The sequence below is a fragment of the Convolutriloba macropyga genome, chromosome 2, assembly GCF_964194025.1.
Source record: "Convolutriloba macropyga chromosome 2, txConMacr16.3, whole genome shotgun sequence".
In the NCBI taxonomy this organism is placed as follows: Eukaryota; Metazoa; Xenacoelomorpha; order Acoela; family Convolutidae; genus Convolutriloba; species Convolutriloba macropyga.
Genome location: NC_134469.1, coordinates 69,921,565 through 69,946,539, shown reverse-complemented (window position 1 = coordinate 69,946,539; position 24,975 = coordinate 69,921,565). Strand labels below are relative to the sequence as shown.

At 35.9% G+C, this 24,975-nt stretch overlaps 1 protein-coding gene across 3 annotated transcripts in view; it reads right to left on the bottom strand.

The window, feature by feature from the left end:
- The window catches only part of LOC142334660 (uncharacterized), an 80,434-nt gene that overhangs the window by 44,152 nt on the left and 11,307 nt on the right, over nt 1-24,975 (bottom strand). For all 3 annotated transcript variants that reach the window (XM_075382869.1, XM_075382871.1, XM_075382872.1), the window contains exon 5: nt 7,390-7,693. In XM_075382869.1, the coding sequence (XP_075238984.1) occupies nt 7,390-7,693 (304 nt within the window). The remainder of the gene's footprint in view (nt 1-7,389; nt 7,694-24,975) is intronic.

Genomic DNA, 24,975 nt, shown 5'->3' with positions numbered 1-24,975 from the left:
CCTCACGCACGCAATTCAAATGATATTGCACAAACGAATGAACAAAAAACAGAGTAGAGTAATTGAGACGTCATATGGTCGTAACAAAAATCTTGACGAAATAAAAAACATACCCAGTAGAATTCCGGAAATGACTCGAAGAGCCGGCTCTGAGAAAAAACATTTTAAAAATTAACTGGTACTTACTAAAGTGACTACTAAAACTTAAAAAAAACTAGGTCAAAAATTGAAAACAGCCCACAAAACCAAATAAACAAAAAAAATTGAAAGTCCATTACTCATGTATTTAATACAAACAAAAATAACTAATATTTCTCAATAAAAACACAAATTTATAACATAAAAACTGTAATCTAACATAAACTGTAACATAAACTAAATAAACCTTAAGCAGTATTTTTCGTTTTAAGTACCAAAGAACGCGACGATAAAACTAAACAATGCCCAATAAATTTATTCAAGTCAGAAATTTATCATGAAAAAATTATAAGAAAGATCAATATTCACAAGCAAAAGTCTTAGGTTATCAAAACCTAGCCCTGTGAATAATCCCAGAGGAAAGAAGTCATCAAAAATTTTGAAATCTAAAAATTTTGAAAAAAGTCATCAAAAATTTTGAAAACATTGAATCTAGCAAAAACTCGGTGCTATATTGCATCTAAAAACAATGAGCAAATAAAATGAAAAAAAAAAAATCAAGACTAAAATTATTAGTTCAAATCAGTACTTTTAAAACTAGTAAAAGCAGGGCCAATAAAACAATAAACCTCAGGAGATTGATGGAAAGATAGAGTGTGGAGAACACAGATATTATAAAAAAATATATGAAAACTAACTCGCAACTTTTAAGAAATAAAAAATCGAATAGGAAACTCTAATTAAAAATCAAAAAACGTAAGCAAAAAACATGGATTTGTCATTATTATGCAATCGAGGCTCAAAAACCATGCATACCCATCTTCCTGTCTCAGCAAGCAATAAAAACCGTTCATGCTCGAAACAAACAATTTGAAAAAAAAATGTCAAAAATTGGTCAAAATTTTTTTCTTAATTTTGATAGAATGACTACCAAAAACTACTTCAATTAAAAAATTAGAACGTACAAAATCCTTGGCTGTGAAGATGAAGAGTTTTTAAAAGAATTTTAATAGTAAGTAACTACAAAATACAAAAAAAAAACTGCGATAAAAACGCCAAAACCGGATTAGTTTCTGTACAGTTTTATAAAAACAAAACATCTCACCTCAAAAAGAAGAATTCAATTGATAAATTATCAAAAGGACGTTGCCATATATATTGAGCAGGCACAAAAAGTGCACTCAAAGCTCCAAAAATGACGAAATTGATGAAAAAAGCCAAAAATTGACTAAAAATTGAGAAATATGTGCAAATTTTGCGCTTGAAACGCATTGTTAGGCACGCAAAAACATTGTGGTATCAATTTCAGAGGGTTACAAATTAATGCAGCAACGATGAAAACTAATTTCGACAAAAAAACCAATTAACAACAAAACAATTGGGCGAAATAGACGAAAACACGGGTAACTGTCATCTATATGCGCCACTCTCTCAAAAACACTTTTCAAAGTCGAAAAGTCATTCACTCAACGCAGCGCGTGATCAAATAACTTCTCTGGCTCAGAAAAAATTAGTTCACATGACAATTTTACTCACTTTCGCTTTTAGGTCAAAACGCCGTTTGAACATATAGTGCTTCCAGTAAATAAAACCAATACTCCTCTTCGGGTCGTAACAACCAAGAGAAGGCCTATAATAGCCTCAGCTATTGCTTCGCGGCTATTAATAAACAAATTGATACCACGAGATATAAATACAACGGACTAACGTCGAATGGATTGCTCTAAAATGACTTATTTTCTGGATTGGATAGTTTAAACTGAGGGAGTTTAACCGGATTGCGTAGCCGAGGCGAAAAGGAGGTTCTCCAAAAACAAACCAAAAAGGTCCTTCTAGCCAGAAATTATGCTTTTTCAATCGAGCGAAATATTGCAAAACACAAATAGTAGAAGAATACTATAGAAACCACTCCGACATTTGTGCGAATATGACTCCAAAAACAGCTATGACCCAAAAATAGGGATACAAGAAAAATAGACGCCGCTGACCCCATTGACCGATGTTGTAATTGAAACAGTTAGAGGAAATGGAAGAAAAAAATGACGTCAGCCTAAATTAAAATAATTGTCACGAAAAGGTTATAATTTAAAACGCAGTTCCATTAGATTCGATAAACAAGGTGAACTCCTCCTCTAATGTGGCAGACAATAAGCTTAATACTAATACAAGTTCGCACTATAATCTAAGGAACGTTGATATCTTAAGGTATTAAGTCTTATAATGACCATATTTGCGTAAATTTGCCGACTGAATTCTAAATTCTATTAGTTGGAACAGTGATTGAGGTAAGTCAAAACTCAAACATGCAAGTGTTGACAATGTTAAACGATTAAAATAGAAAGTGCGGACTAAAAAAAACGAGAGCGCCTAAATAATAGCCCTTGAGACACTGATGACGGCTATGAATAACTAAAACGGCAAAAACGTCAAAAAATTGTGATCACAGAACCAACCCAAAAACGGCTAAAGGAAAAACAATCCAAACAGCAAAAAATCTTCCGTTCCAAAAATTTTTGTTCTGAGCAAAATAAATAGAAACTTGTGAAGCGACAAAAAGCAGTTAAATGATAACAGAAAGACTAATTTTCCTGGAGAAACATTCTCCCTCGAAACTAATTGAGGAAAACGGGACTAAATGCAAATTGAGGAAGATAAATTCAGGAAAACGGGACTAAATGCAGAAAATGTGGCCTTCTCAAAATTCATGGCTAGTTTAATTTAGACCGTGTAAACATAGCCGGAAAACAACCACCATAGACGCTTGTGGTCTTCCATTAACTGAAACAACTGAAGAAACAAGATAGACAGATTGACCAGTCCTTTAATAGACCACTAGACTTTTTGGTTAGATTCGAAGACTCTAATACCAAAGAATTAGGGCATTTACGTTTGGCACTACTTAGATGCACGCTATTGACCTCTAACTAAAAAAAGTTAATAAAAATAAAAGTTCATTAAGTGAGTTCAGAAGTCATTTTTTAGTGAGGTAAGTCACGCAATTGACCTAAAAGCAAAGCAAAGGTCGTCACGCACACAAATTTCACCTGCAAAACAGTAGTAGAAATTACTGAAAATGAAAAAGACAATTCCAAGAAGTCAGGTTGCAAAAATATCGATGTAGACAACTAATAAAAAACATAGCAGGACAAGTCCTGGTGTACAATTCAAAGAATTTTCCTTGATTGAACAAAAATTAGACCTAGAACGGACTATGGGTGAAGTGGGAAAACCATTTCCAAAAGGAAAAGATCAGATCAAAAAATTCAAAAAAAAAACTGAAAATCAATGACAAAATGCCGCATGTGAACAAAAAACCACTAGCGAGAAATAGAAATTTGGTTGAAACAAAAAACTAGACCTAGAATAAACTACGAATGCATTGGGAAAACCATTGAGAAAAAAAATTCGATCCAGAAAATCGAAAAACAGTGAAAAATAAAAAAAATTGCCGCATGTGAACAAAGAACCAGTAGCGAGAACGGGTATTTTTGCTCAAATACCGTTTTCTCACTCTACTTTAAAATTGGAGCGAAAAGAAATTTATGCCGTAAAACCACTCGCTTTTTCGCTCCACTTCCTGTTTCGGCGTGACCAAAATCACTACTCCAATTTGACTTCAAAAATCATAAAAATGTGTGAACAGATCTTGAAAAAAAGACGTGTGAAAAAAAGACAGCGCCCCAATACAATTCAAATTCTTTGAATTGTAAAAAACACGATGTCCCCAATAAAAGCCGCTATCGCTTCGCGGCTATTAATTACAAGAAAATGGATGTCCGTAAAATAGATGCTTCAATTGCCGACAAGGCTTTGGTGGGTGGCGCTCCATTAATAATGACCACAGCACGCAAAGATACCTGCATAAACCCAAAACAGGTCGCCGAATAACTTATGTACAGCTAATTTTTCAGAGCCAGTAATGCACCAAAATTAAATACTTGATTGTGACTGAGCTATCAGTGTCTGAGGAAAATGCAGTTCCCGAAATTCTTAACCACAGAAACAATAACCAATTTTGCAACAATGAGCTTAACGATTATCATAGTTCCGTTTATATGATAATCGAAGCTCTTTTTTGTTTAAAAAAAGGAAGAGAAATCACATCAGATCTCATATTCATTAAAACACAACGTGAGAACGGCCAATTATTATTTTATAACTTAAAAAATTGGCAATTAAATGGCCAGTACAGCCTCTTAATAGGCTAAACAAATCGGTTTTTGTGTAAAAGATTAAATTGTTTATTAATGAGAAACATAGCCGGCATATAGCCGGAATAACTGCGAAAGAATAGACTCGCGTTCCGATACAGAGAGAAACAGATCTAAATTGGAAAAAAATCCACGCCACTCAAAAAGCTAGGTAAAAAACAATCAGCTATAATTTAACAAAGATTGTAAACATTCATTCCGCAGAAGCCTTTTATTAAGAACCTGCACATATAAGTTCCTTTGACTTTTATTTCAAACTAAACGAAAGTTTTAAAGTGAAAACATCATTTTTTTAAGTAAGTCACGTATGATCAAAATCTAATCACGCAAATGATCTGGAAACATTTGCTATAGAGAGAATGAGAAATGACGCCATCCACTAAAACGCCGCTAGTGAGAGGAAGAAATCATTCAGAACATTTGACTTTTTCAGCTTTGCTTTGTGAACAAATGAACAACGAAAAAGAGCGTATGACGAAAAACAAGCCGGCAGAAATCCGGAAACCACTGAAAGAGTCGTCTTCGTGAAAAAAAAATACCTTTTACATCAACTGCTTCCTACTAGACTGAACACTAAAAACAAAAACAAATCAGTCAAAAAAGATAGCCCATAAAAAACCAGCTGAACTAAAAAAGACATTACACCTATATATAAAACACGCCAATTTTTGTACGCAATTTATAACATCAAAGTACGCAAGCAGCAAAAGTCAAGCCGTGTTAGGCTCCCAAAACTTTGATTTTGAAAAAACAACTTTGAATACTGTAAGAAATCGACAAAAATTGTTTAAAAAACTCATCAATTTCCGTAGGTTCTCTCAACCGAAACACTATTTTACAATCTGAAAACAGTTATCAAGCGGTAACTAAATAAACTATGTCTTCAACTATAAACATTTGTTGTCGAAAAACTATACAAACAGAACAATATTCAAACGCGAAAATTCGTATAAAAGAAAAACAAAGCCCTAAACATAATCGCGGAAAATGATTGTTGATCAAACTTTGTAAAAGTGACGCTAAAAACCTCAGTGGCCTATTAATTTAAAAAATTCAATTACAAAGAAAAAGAACATTAAAAAATTGAAAAGAAAGCGATAAAAACTGTTAGTTCAAGTCGATAATTTTCAGTTTATTAAAAGCAAAGCGAATAAAACTATAGGTCTTAGGAACATGTTAAAAGGAAACATGCTAGAATATGGAGAATACATACACTGTGAAACCGATAAAAAACTAATTAGCAAATTCTGAACAAAAAACATAGCCGGCAGATTGCCAGAAGAGCTGTGAAATAAGACTTGCGTGCCGTGTAAGAGATAGAAACAGATACAGATCTCAACTTCGACGCCGCTCATAAAAACTAGGTAGAAAAAACATTTAGCAATAAATTAATAAAGCTGGTTAAAATTCATTCTGCAGAAGCGTCTTAATAGGGAACTTTACTGCACATATGAGTTCCTTTGACCTTAAACTAATCCAAATTAAACTTAAGTTTAAGTGCAAAAGTCATTGTATTGAGTGAGGTAAGTCACTTAAGATCAAAATCAAATCACGCAAATAATCTTAAAATCTTTGCTAGAGAGAGTGTGAGAAATGATGTCATGCGTGCAAACGCCGTTAGTGAGAGGAAGAAGTCATTCAGAAAAATTGACTTTTTCCGCTTTGCTGTGTGAACAAATGTAGAACGAAAAAAAGCGTCAGACGAAACAAAAAACCAAGAGCACCGCAGTATAGCTCCGCTCAGCTTACAGCTTCGCAGCCATAAAAACATGAATTTAAATTGAAAACTCTAACCAAAAAGAAAAAAAATAAGGTGAAAAAACATGAAATTTTCTGATTAGGCAACCGAGGTTCAAGAACAATACATATCCATCTTCCTGTCTCAGTAAGAAGTGAAAACAGCTCATTTGTAAGAAAAAAAGTAAATTATGAAAAAAATGTTCAAAATATGGTAAAAAATTTCACTGAATTTTGAAGAGCTATCGCCAAAACTAATTCAATTAGCCACAAAAACGAAACCAGAACCACCGATGACACTTTATCAAAACACTATGATAAATAAATTCACAGTACAAACAAAAAAATTTAGGAGAACTGTGCCAAAAACCGCCAAAATCGGATTAGTATGTGTACAATTTTATAAAACAAAAAGAGGCATCAAATTCAGGAATTATCAAAAACACTTTGCCATATTTACTAATTTCGTTAAGAAAGTCCACTCAAAGAGCCAAAAATGAAGAAATCAAGGGAAAAAAACAAAAAAACAAAAAGTGACAAAAAAATGAGAAATAAGCGCCAATTTTGCACTTGAAACGCATTATCAAGCTCTCAGAAACCATGTGGTACCAATTTCAGATGGTTGCATATTCACTTTCTACCAAAAAAAAAACAATTTACAACAAAACAATTCGGTCAAATAGACGAAAGGCTAAAAGGAGTCATTTATAGGCTCCAATCTCTCAAAAACTCTTTTCAAAGTAAAAAGTGTTTCACTGAATGCAGCGTAAGAACAAAAACTTAAAAATAAAAACAAGAACGCTCAGAAAAAGTTAGTTCACACGAAAAATAAAAACAAGAACGCTCAGAAAAAGTTAGTTCACACGGCAATTTTATTCACTTTCGCTATTCGATCCGCTATTCACTATTGGGCCGCCTGAACAAATAGTACTTCTGGCAAGAAAACCTTCAGAAAAACAATACTCCTCTTTGAATAGTAAAAAAAACCAAGCGCACCGCAATATAGCTCCGCTCAGCTGACAGCTTCGCAGCTATAAAAAACATTTTTAAAGTTTTTAAAAAATACAGCAGCACATGGTAGTATTAAAATAGGAAGGTCAAAAAACGGGCATAGGATCTTAAAAAGGCCGAAAAATGTGTTCAAATTGATGAGGTCAAATTTTGCCATTTAATTTGAAAAATTTTTGTTCTGGTATGAACTATCAACAAAAAGCTGTAAATGGCACCAGTTAAATTCTCTAGTGTGGCAAAGCATTTCGAAATCTGTCAGAAAATGGGTTGAAAGGAACAATCGTGATCTTACGCAGTGGAAGCCTCTTTGCCCTGGGTTGACTGAGACGAGCTATCAACCTGAGCATGTACAGGTTTGGGTACCAATAGCGGTCCCATTGAAGGCATGTTTCCTTGACCGCTTGCGCTAACGCCACCGTTAGCGCCCGAGTTATCCAGACCAGAATTTGCAAATACTGGGGAAACGGTTGCTCCGAGAGATTTCAAAGCTGCCGAAAGCTGGTCAACCATCTCTTTGCTTTTAGTGCTGATATTTCCACCAGGATTTTGGTTTGAGGGTCTGCCCCTCTTCTTAGGTACTTGTATCAGACCACAGGCTGAAACAACAGATCAAAAATATGCAACAGAAGTGTACATACGCCTAGGCAACTCACCTGTTAGGCATTTCAACCTCCTGGGTTAAAACCAACTGAAAATTATCCCAAAACTACAAAAGAAGCTCTAACTTAAATTCTAAGTGGGAATTCTCCATACCACATCTAAACAGACTCAGTTTTAGGGCACAACTGATACCCGCAACGGCATAAAATAGTTGCGGACGATGTCGAACCATTTTGGTATGGTCCTAAGTATATTAGCTCTATTGAGTGCCGAACTCCAAGGTGCATTTGCAGTAATTTGTGTCTAGTGTACTTGCAATCAGACCTCTGCTCCCTGGAAGAAAAAAATTAAGACCGAAAAATTACATTCCAGAAAAGCTATCAGAACAAAGCCTTCGCGTAGCTATAACTATAACACTTATGGCGCTGATCCTGATAACGACTGCACCGTTTAAAAACGGATTTCGAACAAACTCTGCAAAATGGATTCTTCTTTTTTAAACTTCTAATCATGTAAAACTATCGTTAGCTGAAAATGTTCGATGAGTTTATTAACAATTTGCTGTCTGCTCTATTGAAAATATGGACAAAACAAAACTGGCTGAATTTAGCTGCGAAATGCCTGTAGTAAAATACAGATAGAAACCGATACAGAAATGAGATCATGAAAATATAGACACCGCTTAAAAATATGAAAAAAACTTCAAATCAGCGTGCATTGATAAGGGATCAATTCCATTCCGCAGCCTTTTTATTAGATACGATAAAAAAATATGAAATTCTTTAATCTTGAAATGAATTAAAGTTTTAAACATAGCAGGCAGATTGCCAGAAAATAGCCGCAATAGCTTCATAGATATGCAGTCTCGCAAAAAAAAGACAGTTAAAAAGACAGACCAAAAAAATTCGTCTTTTCATTGAAGGCTGATATGTTGTATTTTGATTAAAAATCTGTATAAGTTTTTGCTGCATCTATTAGCTGCTCTCAAATACCCTTCAATTAGAGTGACACGCCCATTTGACCTTATCTCATTCAATTAGAGTAAATAAAAGTCAATTTCAAAGTGAGGAAGTCATTTTTGTGAGTGAGGTAAGTCAAGTGTGACTAAAAATTTAATCACGCAAATGAAAAAAAACTCGCTCCACAAAAAGCAAATTTGAAGTGGTTGTGACGTCGTATGGTCGTAACAAAAATAGCGACGGACGAAAAAAAACATAGCAGGACAAGTCCTGACGTACAATTCAAAGCACTTTCATTGACTAATCAATAAACGACTTATAATGGACTATGAGTGAAATGGGAAAACCATTTCTAAAACATATAAGATAAAATTAAAAAAGCAAGAATATCGGTGTCAAAATGCCGCATGTGAACAAAAAACAAATAGCGAGAAATGGAAATTTAGTTCAAACAAAAAATTAGGCCTAGAATGAGCTATTAATGAATTGGAAAAACCATTTAGAAAAAAAACGATCCAAAAATCGAAAAAACAGTAGAAATCAACGTGAAATTGCCGCATGTGAACAAAAAACCACTAGCCAGAAAGCGAAATTTTGTTCAAGCACCGTTTTCTCACTCTAGTTTAAATTTAGAGCAAAAAAAATCACGCCGCAAAACCACACGCTTTTTCGCTCCATTTCCTGTTTCGGCGTAACCAAAATCACTACTCCAATTTGACTTTAAAAATCATGAAAATGTGTGAACAGATCTTTAAAAAAGACAGCGCCCCAATACAATTCGAACTCTTTGAATTGTAAAAAAAAACCAAGAAAAGGCCAATAATAGCCCCAGCCAACGCGGTGCGGCTATTAGAAAGCAAAAAAACAAAACTTTTGAGTGAGGCATGCCATGTATCATCAAATTCTAATCAAGCAAGTTAGCTTTTTTGCACTTTTTAGTTTCAAACTTGTCCACGCAAAAAAACCTGAAAAAAAAACTTTTTTTTTTAAATAGACTTCCTCAATTACGACATTAGTGCGCGTGAGTTTATTTCCAACTCCATCTCGCTAAAGGTTTTAGGTTATGTGCATGACTAAATTTTAATCATACGTTACTTATCTACCTCAAAAGGATTTTTTCACTAAACAAAGAAAACACGCTTATACTTTAATTTAAAATAGTTATTTCTTGTTAGACTAATTTTTAAAGTTTTAAAGTGCAAAAGTATTTCTTTGAATGAGGTAAGTGACGTATCCTCCAAACTATAATCACAAGAGTTACCATAAACTCTTGCTATATATATATATATATATATATATATATAAATATATATATATATATATATATATATATATATAGAGAGAGAGAGAGATAGAAATGAAATCACGAACGCAAATAAAAAGCTTTTCGTTAGAGTAAGAAGTCGTTAAAATCTTTCAGCTTCTATGTTTAACCACAATAAACTGAAAAATCCATATACAGGGAAAAAGAACAGCAGAATCAAATCCTAACTACAATTGAAAGCAATCTAATTAACACAACCAATTGGAAAGAATGGCCCTTAGATTGTTTCGGAATGAACCTTTACACCCAATAAAAAAACTCAAAAGACGAAAAAAATGATATAAATGAAATCAAGTTCAAATACAACCAGTGACTAAAAACTCCGTCAAAACGAACAATTTTTTCTAGATCGGTCTTTTCACTGCATTTTAAAGTCAGTTTGAAATTTAGACCTTAAAAAATTTGCACGTTTTACCATTACGACGCAGAAGTATATTCCACAATTTCCGCCTTTAAAAATTGATCAAAAAATAGATACACAAAATGAGCAAAATTAAGAGAAAAGCTATTTTTTGCAAGTGATTCCGCCGTTTTTGCAAAACAGATGAAATCAATTTGAAAATTAAGTGAAAAATCCAGTAGTAATTTCGTTCAGTTTCCGTATCTATTTTCCGCATTGAATGAATCTGTAATCCGCAATTGTGTCTAATTAATGCGCGGTTTTGAGTATGAAAAAATGTTTTTAAGGCTTTATTAATTGAGCATGACAATTGTTTATAAGATACCATATACGGCTTAGATAAATTTACAAATCTGTTCAACAATGGGGACAGATTGAAATTGATACAAAAGATTTGTTTTGTTGGTCAGCGTGTCAAAAGTCACTTAAAAAGAATGGAGAAATTTTTCAGACAAACTTAGATACCTGCCAACAGACACTTGTATATAGACGCAAAAAAATAGCAGATTGCAGTGGATTTTCAGAAACAATTCACTGATATCTGTCAGATCGCGGGTTTTACGCCACTTAGATCTGGAAAAGTTGTGTGACAGACCTGTCGGGAACGTCGTCGGAAATGATGAGTTGTAATAATTACTTCCATTTTAAAAACTTGTTTTCCTTTTAGTGTATCAGAAGGACACAGAAGGGTAAAGACCCAAAATGGAGTTTTGCAGGAAAAATAGTAGACACCTGTAAAAAGAGGCAGAAAGGCGGGCTTTTTCAGCAAAAAAAATTTGATAAACACCTGTACACAGACGAAGCATGGAGGTTTTTCAATAAGACACCTGGAAATAGGCTTTCAGACTTCATTCCTCTTTTTATGCTAACGAACAGAACAGCCTGCAAAAAACCCAGTTTTAAAACAACGTTATTCATTTCATTGAATCAAAATAACATAAAACTTAGGCAGTATAACTGATTTTTTTCTAAAACTCCCTCAGAAGAAAAAAGCTTTGGGAGTGTGGTGATGTCAATCCCATTTCCCGACCTACACTTGAAAACAAATAAAAACATTCTGGTAAATTTGAGACCCATATGGTGTTATTAAACTTCTAACCACTTTCAATTACTTTGAAATCTATCAATTAAAAAAACTTAAAAAACCACTTAGAAAATTGGGCACAATTGCGGCTTATAGGTACATTCAGTGCGAAAATTAGATAAATCAGCGCGGAACTGAGCTACGCTGCGTGCGACAAAGAAATACCTTAATCGAGCAAACTGTGCTACATAGCGCGCGAACAATATTGTACATAGATTGTATCTCAATTCTGCTGTAAATTTTGAGAACACGGGTTGCAATTTCCTTCAATTTCAGCCGATTTTGCTTAAGTACCTATTTCGCAAATTAATTGCACTTTCAATGTTTTAACATAGACAAAACGAACAAAAGATACGCAGATAGGGCAGATTTTCCCGTGACGATTTGGGTATACCTCTGCGATGTTATGACTACTCCAGATTGACAAGAATCACATCCCCGATTTGACTGCTGACAAAAAGCTCAAAAAATGTCATTTTTTATGGAAGACAGCGGCCCAATGCAATTCAAAATCTGAAATCTTGATGCAAACACCGTTTTCTAAGTCACTCTAGAAGCAGCGAGAAAAATTTATGCCTCAAGACAATTAGCCTTTGCTTGTTTTCTACTGCAGCGTGACTAATATCAATTTCAAATTTTGACGCACTTTCAGCTGACCAATGGGAGTGGAAATTTTCCTGGTTACTCTTATTTGGAGAGAAATTTCAATTGTTTCATTCTCTATGGCAAAATTAAAGTGTCAAAACTAGATATTTAATTCTAGGAATTCACGTAGAAATTTAAGGATAAGATATTACCTGATCATACCTTCTGTTACGCACTTACTTTTAGAATCATTACTTCGGTCTTTTAGAGATCAATACTCGGAGTAATTAACTAGATTTATGGCCATTGAACAAGGACTTATTATGGATGTTTCAGTGCAATTTTTAGCGAATACAGTTCGAATAAAATGAGCTATCAATAGCTTTTTATTGAGCGGTTCAGATGCGTCAAATATACACTAGTTGCCGTGTGTTTTAATAACCTTTCACAGTGTTATTTAGCTCTATGGAAATCTGTAGGGAAGTCTGCGTTTTATACAGATTTTCCAGTTCAATCTTTAATTATATTAACAGAATTAAACTAAAGTTTTCTAAATTAAAATGTGAAAGTTTCAAGATTATTAATGAATTCTTAATCAACTGGTTATTAAGCTGGTTTTACGGTGTTCTGGTGATCGTAGGTTCCGCAGAGTTGTAGCTCAAGTTGTATTGGTCCTTCGGAAACATTTACTGATCTTCAAAGTGGGCAATTTCCGACTTTTGTACGTCTCTTGATGTTTGTTAAGTACACATACATTTTCCGTATTAGCACCTACTTACCAGCATAATTACTTCACCAAGTACGTATTTTCTCATGATGTTATTAACCAATTATAGAAAACACATCGTTACGCAACTTAAAAAAATAAATATTGAGGCTTTTGGGTACGTAATAAGCTTACCATTAACCTGTCAATTTGCAGTTGTTTTTAGTAAACATAAACAAGAAGTTACAGGCCTAGATGGAAATACCGGCTATATATGGCCTTGAGAATTACCTGAATATGAACTATATATCACTTTTTATAGATATTAAAAGGGAAAACCTCACGCAACTATGATGCACGAAATAGGGGCGTGACACTACCTGACTTTCTGAACATTTTCCAAGAAAATTTTAAGAAGGAACTGAGTTTTAAAGTTTTTCTATAAAACATACAAAATCTAGACTGGAATAAACATATACACATTTTTTGTTAGAGCCACCCAATTTATGTTTCAAAGTGTTTTGAACAAAAGCATTAAAGTTAAGACAATTAAACAGTTTAAAAAAAAAATTTGAGTTAAGACGAAATTGAATAAAGATTAAGGTGAACAAAGATAAGACAAGATAAGAATTATTGCTGTTTAAGGGATGTTAAAGAATTAGGGATGGGCTAATTCCGGAGAAAAAGGAGAAGATATATGTTAAAGTTAAGATTGAGAGAAGAGGGTTGGAATTAGTACTGAAATAATGAAGGTCAATGTCATCGAATGAAGGCTCTAAACTTGAAGAAGACAGCATAGGTAAACTGGTTAAGTGAATGGTTTAAAGCACTGGTTACTTTTATGGATTTTAGCACTGAAGCACTTTCATGTTTAAGCACTGGTTGATAGAGCTTAATAGGTTAAATGCGGCTTAATGGGGTATAAGATTAATACTTTTCCATCTATGTCAGACTTTCAAGAACCCAAAGCACACTTTCCGCTTGCGATTGAGTTTCGTGATCCTGTTCGTCTTCTGTATCGAATTGTTCAATTGCGTTAAGCGACATTGTGGACGTTGCAGGCATGGAGTGTCGTCTGTGTTGTCGTCTTAACGTTCCCATGTCTTCTGGTGCTATAACTGTTGGCGGCGTCTTGAGCTGTTTTTTGCGGTTGGCCACTGCTTCGGCATTGAGATGTCTGGGTACGGAAACCACTGGTTTTAGCGGTACATTTTTTCCATTTAGCCTCATAAAGTTTGGTACCATTCGTCGAAAAGCTACTTCATGGTATAAATACATGAAGAGGGGATGTAGCGCTAAGTTTCCGATAAAGACAAAGATTGTAAATGACAGAGAAAGCATTAGTGGCACACAGGATTCGAGTTTCTCAATTAATGCTGGCTGGCAATACTTCATTTCGGTAGTGGCTTTTATATTTCGTCAAGAGTCGGTTGGTAGTTTTCTATTTGAATAAATGAATTCTGCTTTAACTTCTTACAATAAATCGAGGTTTGCTTCAGTGCTAGTTACATATTTCGGCAATTCATCAATGTTTGGCGCAAAATCTATTAAGTGTGCAAGTGGATCAGGCAGCTTCACATTGATTCTCTGGGAGGTACTGACAACTTTGTAAATCAGCTATAATTTTAATGTGGTCGCTGAACATGCTATGTCCACATTTTAATGTGATTAAACAGTTGTTACAATCTTTATGAGCAATGTTGGTTTGTCGGCCATTTTCGTCTATACCAATCTCACTAAGGTTAAAATCACTTGAAGCTGAAAATCACTTGGAGCCAAATTCCGAATCCAAGATTCTGTGCTCGTTCTGGGTTTGGAAACACTACCTTCTCTGTGTCACCTACTTTCAATGTTGTAACGGCATGATGAAAATTGAGGATTTCTAGACACGTGGAGAAATCAAGGTGGGTTTCCATTGTCTCGTGACAGATGAGGTATCGTGGCGATCCGAGGCAGTTGTCATACTGAACCCTCGTCACTACTGAACCTTCGTCAATACTGTTTGTCACATCTGTCCTTCTGAGATTGCTAGGTATTATCCATCAATTACCCATTGTAAGGCTAACAGAGTCCTTCTGGGGCATATGGATTGCGTTTGCACGATATACTTCAAACAATGTCTTGCTTGAGGCTAGAAGAATGGCTAGTTTCAGTAAAAAACCGCCTTCATCTCTTGTACAAGTTTCGAATAATAATACGAAAGGACGTCAGCCATAGGTATTATCAAAGGTAGACGATCTGGGGCGTTCTTTTAAATTTCATGGACTAAGTCGAGAATCTCTATCAAATATTTATGTGTTACTAAAGAGATTGGAAGGCGTTTGTCAAGCAAAGTTGGAACGGCATTAATAACATTTATTCTGAGTGAATATAAGGCAGCTCGATAACTTTTATATCGGCTTAGAGAGTAAGTAGTAATAACGCTGCTGTATCGAAGTTGAAGTTGAGTTGGTGTTGTGATGCTTGCATTTACATGCATTTTGTTATTTTTGTTATTCCATTCAAGTTATTGTCTACAATAGCAAATTGATCCTCAACTAGTTTCCAGTTTCTGTTCTGGTTTTCTTGCATTTCATTTTGAACTTTACAAACTTTTGCAAGTTCGTCAGCAACTAAGAAAAATTTCTCATCTGATTGGTCGCTGATTTTTATGACTTAGTCACTGAGGCTGTTGAAATTGTTGGCTAATCTCTCAATATATTCGGAGTCCTGAGATAGTCGTTGGCAAGAGCCGAAAAATTCCTGTGACTCCGCCTCATCCTCCGCTGCCAATTCCTGGGCCGAAGAGTCCAACTCCGGCAACAGCTGCTGCTATCGCGAGAGGGGCGGCTCTCTTTTGTTGATTTTTACTGTCTTCTTCGACTCTGGTAAGAGTTTTTGTCTCATTCCTCAGTTTGTGCACTTCAATTTCAGCTTCTACTGTTTCGTTGAGTATTTTCGAGCAGAGCCAGTCAACGTTGAACATTTCCGTCGTGTAGATGTACGTTTTGGTGTACATTTCTTCACAAAATGCTGACGATGTAGCCCATTTTTTGTTAGTTCAATAAGTAGCGTCTCTACTTGTTGTTGAATCTGGAAATTATAACGAGGAAACGGGACTAAGAACTCAACATTGATAAATTTTTCAGTGATAAGGATCTTCCTTCCTTATGAAATAAAAACCTTGAGCTACTGCTTATTCAATGTTGATCGGTGTCTCAAACCTACGGCCAAAAAGTACGAGATTTACAACGAATGTAAATCATTAACATATTCGTGTTTCAACAATAACGACTATGTTTCATGACAATCTTCTAGTGATGTGGCTGATATGGACTTCAACTGAGGTCTCTTAGTTTTCCCGGTGTTTATTTACTCACTTATTTGGTGTACTCAGGCTTCTAATTTTAATTTTTTCACTTCGGTACTTGATTATTTGGTATTTAATTGCTTCAGGTATACTTTACTTTATGTTCATGTGTATTAATGTGTGTGTTAATTGATATTACTACTAAATATGGCGTTTTAGAGTTGAAGCGTATTAATATGGTTGCATGGTGGGTGTGTGGTCATGGTAATAACGGTTGGGGGGTCGAATTATGCAGTGTTTACATGTTTTTTGTTTTTCAGGGCGTAAATAGGGGATACGGGGACAATAAGTGAGTCTTTGTTAATTAGTAATAGTCAGTGAAAGGAGTGATAGTTCGTTCGTATCTTTGTTGTGTGGTTTGGTGCGCGTGTTAACAATTGGTGAACCGTGCTGTACCTTTTGTGCCTGGACCGTGCTGTGTGCTGCCCTGATGGACATTAACTAGTTTCGGTTCAATTTCTATCATCATGTAGTATAGTTTCGTTTATAGGTATATTTTTCAGTAATATATTTGAATTTTGACATTTATGCTTGATTTTACTGATGACCCCATTAGGTAAAATTCATGTGAGCATGTGTCATTGGTTTCGTGAAGGTTCGTCGCTGTAAAATGACTTGTTTGTGATAGATAAAGAACTGCGATAAAAACTACTTTTCATTTTTGAGCATTATTTTTGATTAACTAGCGGAATACTTGTAATAGACCGGTTCTAAGGGTTCTAGGTGATTATCCTGGTTGCTGGTAACTGTTGTGTGTGCTGAACTGGTTTGAGAAGGCATTTGGTACTGAGGTTCTTGGTATTTAATTTTGTCACAACTTTGATGATTTTGCACATCAGACAGGTGGTACAAATATGTAAATTTTTCCAATTTTATCCTTTTTTGAGCAAATTTTTGGTCTTGGACTACTCGGTAGGCATCTGTGGGGAATGACTATGCTGTAAGTTTATGTTCAGTAACGTTTTTTGATCGACACTTGTAAATTTCTGAAAAATGAACAGAATTCAGGGTGCTCACCGTCACTCGATTTTTATATTGCTCCAATCGTGCTCAAAAATTGCAGGTCACTTCAGCGGCTCAATAAAGCTTGCACCGCAATAAGTTGGTACGAAATGAGCATTTTTGACAACGTTATGACTATTTTGCAGATCTGATCCTGGCTATATTTGAATCACCAGAGTTGTGTAAGTCGCCACTGTTCATACAATTTTGGTGAAGGATGGTTAAAACGGCACTGGCTGTACCAGGTACTGACCTTTTCTGCTGAATTATAAGGTTTGCAACTATTTATCGGGTCAGCACATTTGATTTTTCTGTCAAAAATGCTAAATTTTAGAGTGATTTTTCCACTAATTGAGATTTTTTAAGACATGTGCTGGTCTAGTAATTCTCTAGCGGCCTAAATCAGGTTATACCAGCTAGAACTGGTTCCAATAGCTGTAAAAGTAGCATTTTTTATGACTTTGGAGGCCACTAACATTTATTTTTTATCCGCTTTTTCTGGAAAAATTGCAGGATTTTTGATTGTGGTTCGTCATGTCTGGTGTATAAATTGTCGCAGGTTACAGATGGGTAAACTTTGTTAATAATTGAGACTCGTATTTGTGAACACTAGGTTGGTAGCAGCTATTGTTGCAGTTTGGTGCAAGAATTAAAATCAGGATTTTGAGTTTTTCACTCTAGAATTTGGCACTCAATTGTGTCAAATATATGCAAATTTCGATTTTCAACAATTTTGAATTTCTAAGCGATTGAATGGGTTGATTACACTGGAGCAGACTACTAGAAAAAATTAATAGAGACACTGAATATTGGATATGGGCTCATTAATCGGCTATTTGATACTAATTTTCTCGTCAAAATCTGGCTCCGTTTCGGTTAAAAAGAAGACTTTGGTAGGCATCAATAATTCCTATTTTTTTAACATTTTACTTTACAATTTTTACTAATTTGGATATGAGCGTGTAGAGCTTGAACCTACGGATGTCTTAAAAAAATGATTTCAGGGTTTGGACTATTATTGTGGATTTTTGAACATTTTCGTGAAATCTCAAAAAGTCTTCAATCAAAATCAGGGTGATCGCAGTCACTCAGTTCTTAAAATGCTCGAATCGATCTCAAAAAAAACGGCCAATCGCTTTATCAGCTCAAAATACCCAGACCGCTCATAAGTAGGGCTAACTGAATCCATAATAAAATCAGGCATATTCAGGTTTTAAGATGCATTTTTGACAACTCTTCAAGAATTTCTAAAACTTTTCAGTACTTTGACAGTCCTTTCCCAGCTTGCATCTGCACTAGGGGGCTGGGAGCGCATATTCTGAGATTAATATATAAGGCAGGACTGGTGGTAAGGTTAATGTCTGTCAGAGGTCAATATTTTTGATTTTAGAAATTAACTAAATTTTTGCTAGGATAATTGATGCAATTTTGGAGCTTATTTGGGTATAAGTCAGCATGGCTGGCACAAGTGTCAACTTGGACTAATTTTTCTGGTATGATTAGACTAGTGACGGGCTATACTAGGCTATTAAGGGGTATATACTGTGTCAATCGGGTCAGGGAGGGCATAAAATGACAAAATTTTAGAGGCGGTGATATGTGTTTGAGGCCCGATTTTCATTTTATCGTCACATTTCCACATATACTTGAAATAAACGGCTTCTGCTGATTGATTGAGGTTGCATCATGTAGGTGGCTTCTGGGGTTAGCTAAAGGAGGCATTTGGGGCTGAATTTTGCATGTTTTTAGGGTATAATTTATACTACATTTTGATCAATTTTAACGCATTTTGGTAGTACTCGGTATTTTTGTCAAATCTGAACTTTTATTCATTACTGACATAATTTTTGGATACTGGGATGACAAGCATGAGCAGTAAAAAGGTCTAGACATATGAAATGGGTCAATTGGAGAATTTTTATTGGTGTTTTTGGCGAATTGGAGCAGATTCGAAGTGTCAAATTTCAGGGTGCTCGCCGTCAGTCGATTTTTAAAATGCTCCAAATCGCTTTAAAGTTTCTGGTCAACTCCCCTGCTAAAAAAAACTGCAGCGCGAATAATTTGGAGTAACATTTTAACTTTTCTGAACTGAGCCTAGGATTTTTGGAAAGTTCAATTTTGGAGTTTTTGCTACCTAGAGCGGGTTGGAATGCGTCGATTATAGCTGCGATCAATCCTAATTGACAAGGCTTTTTGAGAACACTAGGTTAATCTAGGTTTGGATATATGGTTCACGCGATATATCGAAAAAACTGGAATCCGAGGTGTGGTTTTTCCGAATTTTTGGCTGTTTTTATGCTTTAGAGTCATATTGCTCAGAATTGTTGGGCTTTTTGGGCTAATAGGGGTACTGCGGGACTGTACTGAGTTTACTTGCTAATGAAAATCGATGGTTATGGGTGGAGGGTCAAAGACATGACATAATCCAAAAAAACGTTGTTGAAGTCAAAAGATTATAGCCACTGGCGAGTTTTTGAAGGTTTAAGTGTCCAATTCCTTCACCTATAACCATTTCTCTCAGTTCATAAAGGCTTGCTAGTAACGAGTCGTATGTGGGCTTGTCATAGAATCTAATTTTTGTAACTAAGTTGAACACAACGGTCGAGATATGGGTCAAAATTTATTAACTGAGCCAATAATTGGTGGTTATTTGAATTTGTTTTAGCTGGGTATTGCAGGGTATCAGCTAATGACTTGTCGCATTATTCCTTTTAACATTGAAGGGTCTAATGATACAAAGTGTGCAAAGGAGTGTGGAGATTGTAAGATATTTGTTGGGGAACTGAGATGTTGAATTTATTTTTTGATTAAAGTGATTTAAATTCTGATGAGATGGTCCTGGTGCAGAATGTTTTGTTTGTGATCTAGTAACGGCTCTAATTACTGAACTGCTGGGCTTTTTCCCTGAACATTTTGCTATATTTGTTCTGACTTGGTCTAATTTTGTCTCTCCAGTTGGTGTGTTTGTTTTGCAGATCGTGCCTTCATTGCCTCCCGTTTTTCTTCTTGTTCCAATCCAGCTCTTGCATTTTGCGGTTTTGGACTACCTGATCGTCTAATTTGGTCAGCTCGGTAAGGGTTTCTTTGATCTTCTTTAGAAAATGAAAGTGTTTTTTCCAATTTGAAGCCATGTACGTGTTTGTGTTGCGGGTTACTTCCTGGTCATTTGAATGAAATTTTCTGTGGTTTCCGTTTCGGGTGAAATGGTCGCTCTCTTATTTCTTTTTCGTTCATTTCATATTGTTGTTCATATGTTTCTGGCGGCGATTCAATATCAAATGGTACTACTGTTGGTTGAGGTTGTTCGCCATCTGCTTAAGAGGATGATACCAGAGATGTTGTTGCCGAATTTCATCTGCAGTCAAGGGGTCAACCCGCATTCTTTCTTTTGTGCCTAATCTAGGTTCAATTCGGCTAGATTTACGTTTGAGTTGCTATTGTCTTCAAACAAGTTTGGGACTCATTCATCTGAACTTGAAGAGTCAAATACCGGGAGATGTACTGATGCTGTTCGTGGTATAACTACTGGTACTGATACTCTTGGCCGGGGTGGAGGTGGTGCAGGTATTGCGCGGGCTGCGGCTGCTACTGGTTCTGCCAATGGTCCACCTATAGTAACGTTTATAGTCCCTCTGCCCGGTCTGTTATCCCTGGTATTGCTTTCTCTTTTGATTCTTCCGGTTCCTTGAACAGTTCCGGGACATGTTTGTCAAGAAGGTATGGTTCCATGTGTTGTCGCCCTGAATGGTCAGGTTGAAAATTTGAAGGATTGATAAATTCGAGGTCTTCAGGAGTTTCACTTGGCTTTATTGGTTTTGATCTGATACGGCGAACACATTGCGCATAATTTGTATTTACTTTTCCGATTATGTAAATTGAATCAGCAAGGGCTTTTTCCACATTATATAGCGTAGCCAATTCTGAAATTGGGAAGCAATTACCGTTGATTGTTGTAGCAGCTTAGGGTTCAAAAGTAAATAGAAATTTTCAGGTATGGGCTTTGCAGACGCTTTTCGGTCATTTTACTTTTTGTACTTCAAGTATACTGTTGTCAGTTTTTCCTTGTTTTCCCCTAACTGTTGCTTCATGGCATCTTGTAGTTCATTTATAAAGTCTAAAATCAACTGCTACTGCATCTATTACTTTTCTGATGAACCTAATATCAGGGGGCTCTATTGGTTCCCTCCCATGGAATAAAGTTGACGGACAACAATTTATCGCTGAGTGATATGACGTATTTTAGTGTGATTTTTCCACTAATTGAGATTTTTTAAGACATGTGCTGGTCTAGTAATTCTCTAGCGGCCTAAATCAGGTTATACCAGCTAGAACTGGTTCCAATAGCTGTAAAAGTAGCATTTTTTATGACTTTGGAGGCCAATAACATTTTTATCCGCTATTTCTGGAAAAATTGCAGGATTTTTGCTTGTGGTTCGTCATGTCTGGTGTATAAATTGTTACAGGTTACAGATGGGTAAACTTCGTTAATTATTGAGCCTCGTATTTGTGAATACTAGGTTGGTAGCAGCTATTGTTGCAGTTTGGTGCATGAATTAAAATCAGCATTTTGAGTTTTTCACTCTAGAATTTTGCACTCAATTGTGTCAAATATATGCAAATTTCGATTTTCAACATTTTGAATTTCTAAGCGATTGAATGGGTTGATTAGACTGGAGCAGACTACTAGAAAAAATTAATAGAGACACTGAATATTGGATATGGGCTCATAAATCGGCTATTTGATACTAATTTTGTCGTCAAAATCTGGCTCCGTTTCGGTTAAAAAGAAGACTTTGGTAGGCATCAATATTTCCTATTTTTTTAACATTTTACTTTACAATTTTTACTATTTTTGATATGAGCGTGTAGAGCTTCAACATACGGATGTCTTAAAAAAATGATTTCAGGGTTTGGACTATTATTGTGGATTTTTGAACATTTTCGTGAAATCTCAAAAAGTCTTCAATCAAAATCAGGGTGATCGCAGTCACTCAGTTTTTAAAATGCTCGGATCGATCTCAAAAACGGCCAATCGCTTTTTCAGCTCAAAATACCCAGACCGCTCATAAGTGGGGCTAACTGAATCCATAATAAAATCAGGCATATTCAGGTTTTAAGATGCATTTTTGACAACTCTTTTCAAGAATTTCTAAAACTTTTCAGTACTTTGACAGTCTTTTCTCAGCTTGCATCTGCACTAGGGGTCTGGGAGCGCATATTCTGAGATTAATATATGCGGCAGGACTGGTGGTAAGGTTAATATCTGTCAGAGGTCAATATTTTTGATTTTAGAAATTAACTAAATTTTTGCTAGGATAATTGATGCAATTTTGGAGCTTATTTGGGTATAAGTCAGCATGGCTGGCACAAGTGTCAACTTGGACTAATTTTTCTGGTATGATTAGACTAGTGACGGGCTATACTAGGCTATTAAGGGGTATATACTGTGTCAATCGGTTCAGGGAGGGCATAAAATGACAAAATTTTAGAGGCGGTGATATGTGTTTGAGGCCCGATTTTCGTTTTATCGTCACATTTCCACATATACTTGAAATAAACGGCTTCTGCTGATTGATTGAGGTTGCATCATGTAGGTGGCACCTGGGGTTAGCTAAAGGAGGCATTTGGGGCCGAATTTTGCATGTTTTTAGGGTATAATTTATACTACATTTCGATCAATTTTAACGCATTTTGGTAGTGCTCGGTATTTTTGTCAAATCTGAACTTTTATTCATTACTGACATAATTTTTGGATACTGGGATGTCAAGCATGAGCAGTAAAATGGTCTAGAAATATGAAATGGGTCAATTGGAGAATTTTTATTGGTGTTTTTGGCGAATTGGAGCAGATTCGAAGTGTCAAATTTCAGGGTGCTCGCCGTCAGTCGATTTTTAAAATGCACCAAATCGCTTTAAAATTTCTGGACAACTCCTCTGCTTAAAAAACCTGCAGCGCGAACATTTGGAGTAACATTTTAACTTTTCTGAACTGAGCCTAGGATTTTTGGAAAGTTCAATTTTGGAGTTTTTGCTACCTAGAGCGGGTTGGAATGCGTCGATTATAGCTGCGATCAATCCTAATTGACAGGGCTTTTTGAGAACACTAGGTTAATCTAGGTTTGGATATATGGTTCACGCGATATATCGAAAAAACTGGAATCCGAGGTGTGGTTTTTCCGAATTTTTGGCTGTTTTTATGCTTTAGAGTCATATTGCCCGGAATTTTGGGCTTTTTGGGGCTAATAGGGGTACTGCGGGACTGTACTGAGTCTTTACTTGCTAATGAAAATAGATGGTTATGGGTGGAGGGTCAAAGACATGACATAATCCAAAAAAACGTTGTTGAAGTCAACAGATTATAGCCACTGGCGAGTTTTTGAAGGTTTAAGTGTCCAATTCCTTCACCTATAACCATTTCTCTCAGTTCATAAAGGCTTGCTAGTAACGAGTCGTAAGTGGGCTTGTCATAGAATCTAATTTTTGTAACTAAGTTGAACACAACGGTCGAGATATGGGTCAATTTTTATTAACTGAGCCAATAATTGGTGGTTATTTGAATTTGTTTTAGCTGGGTATTGCAGGGTATCAGCTAATGACTTGTAGCGCTATTCCTTTTGCCATTGAAGGGTCTAATGATACAAAGTGTGCAAAGGAGTGTGGAGATTGTAAGATATTTGTTGGGGAACTGAGATGTTGCATTTATTTTATGATTAAAGTGATTTAAATTCTGATGAGATGGTCCTGGTGAAGAATGTTTTGTTTGTGATCTAGTAACGGCTCTATTTACTGAACTGCTGGGCTTTTTCCCTGAACATTTTGCTATATTTGCTCTGACTTGGTCTAATTTTGTCTCTCCAGTTGGTGTGTTATTTTTGCAGATCGTGCCTTCATTGCCTCCCGTTTTTCTTCTTGCTCCAATCCAGCTCTTGCATTTTGCGGTTTTGGACTATCTGGTCAGTTCGGTAAGGGTTTCTTTGATCTTCTTTAGACAATGAAAGTGTTTTTTCCAATTTGAAGCCATGTACGTGTTTGTGTTGCGGGTTACTTCCTGGTCATTTGAATGAAATTTTCTGTGGTTTCCGTTTCGGGTGAAATGGTCGCTCTCTTATTTCTTTTTCGTTCATTTCATATTGTTGTTCATATGTTTCTGGCGGCGATTCAATATCAAATGGTACTACTGTTGGTTGAGGTTGTTCGCCATCTGCTTAAGAGGATGATACCAGAGATGTTGTTGCCGAATTTCATCTGCAGTCAAGGGGTCAACCCGCATTCTTTCTTTTGTGCCTAATCTAGGTTCACTTCGGCTAGATTTACGTTTGAGTTGCTATTGTCTTCAAACAAGTTTGGGACTCATTCATCTGAACTTGAAGAGTCAAATACCGGGAGATGTACTGATGCTGTTCGTGGTATAACTACTGGTACTGATACTCTTGGCCGGGGTGGAGGTGGTGCAGGTATTGCGCGGGCTGCGGCTGCTACTGGTTCTGCCAATGGTCCACCTATAGTAACGTTTATAGTCCCTCTGCCCGGTCTGTTATCACTGGTATTGCTTTCTCTTTTGATTCTTCCGGTTCCTTGAACAGTTCAGGGACATGTTTGTCAAGAAGGTATGGTTCCATGTGTTGTCGCCCTGAATGGTCAGGTTGAAAATTTGAAGGATTGATAATTTCGAGGTCTTCAGGAGTTTCACTTGGCTTTAATGGTTTCGATCTGATACGGCGAACACATTGCGCATAATTTGTATTTACTTTTCTGATTATGTAATTTGAATCAGCAAGGGCTTTTTCCACATTATATAGCGTAGCCAATTCTGAAATTGGGAAGCAATTACCGTTGATTGTTGTAGCAGCTTAGGGTTCAAAAGTAAAT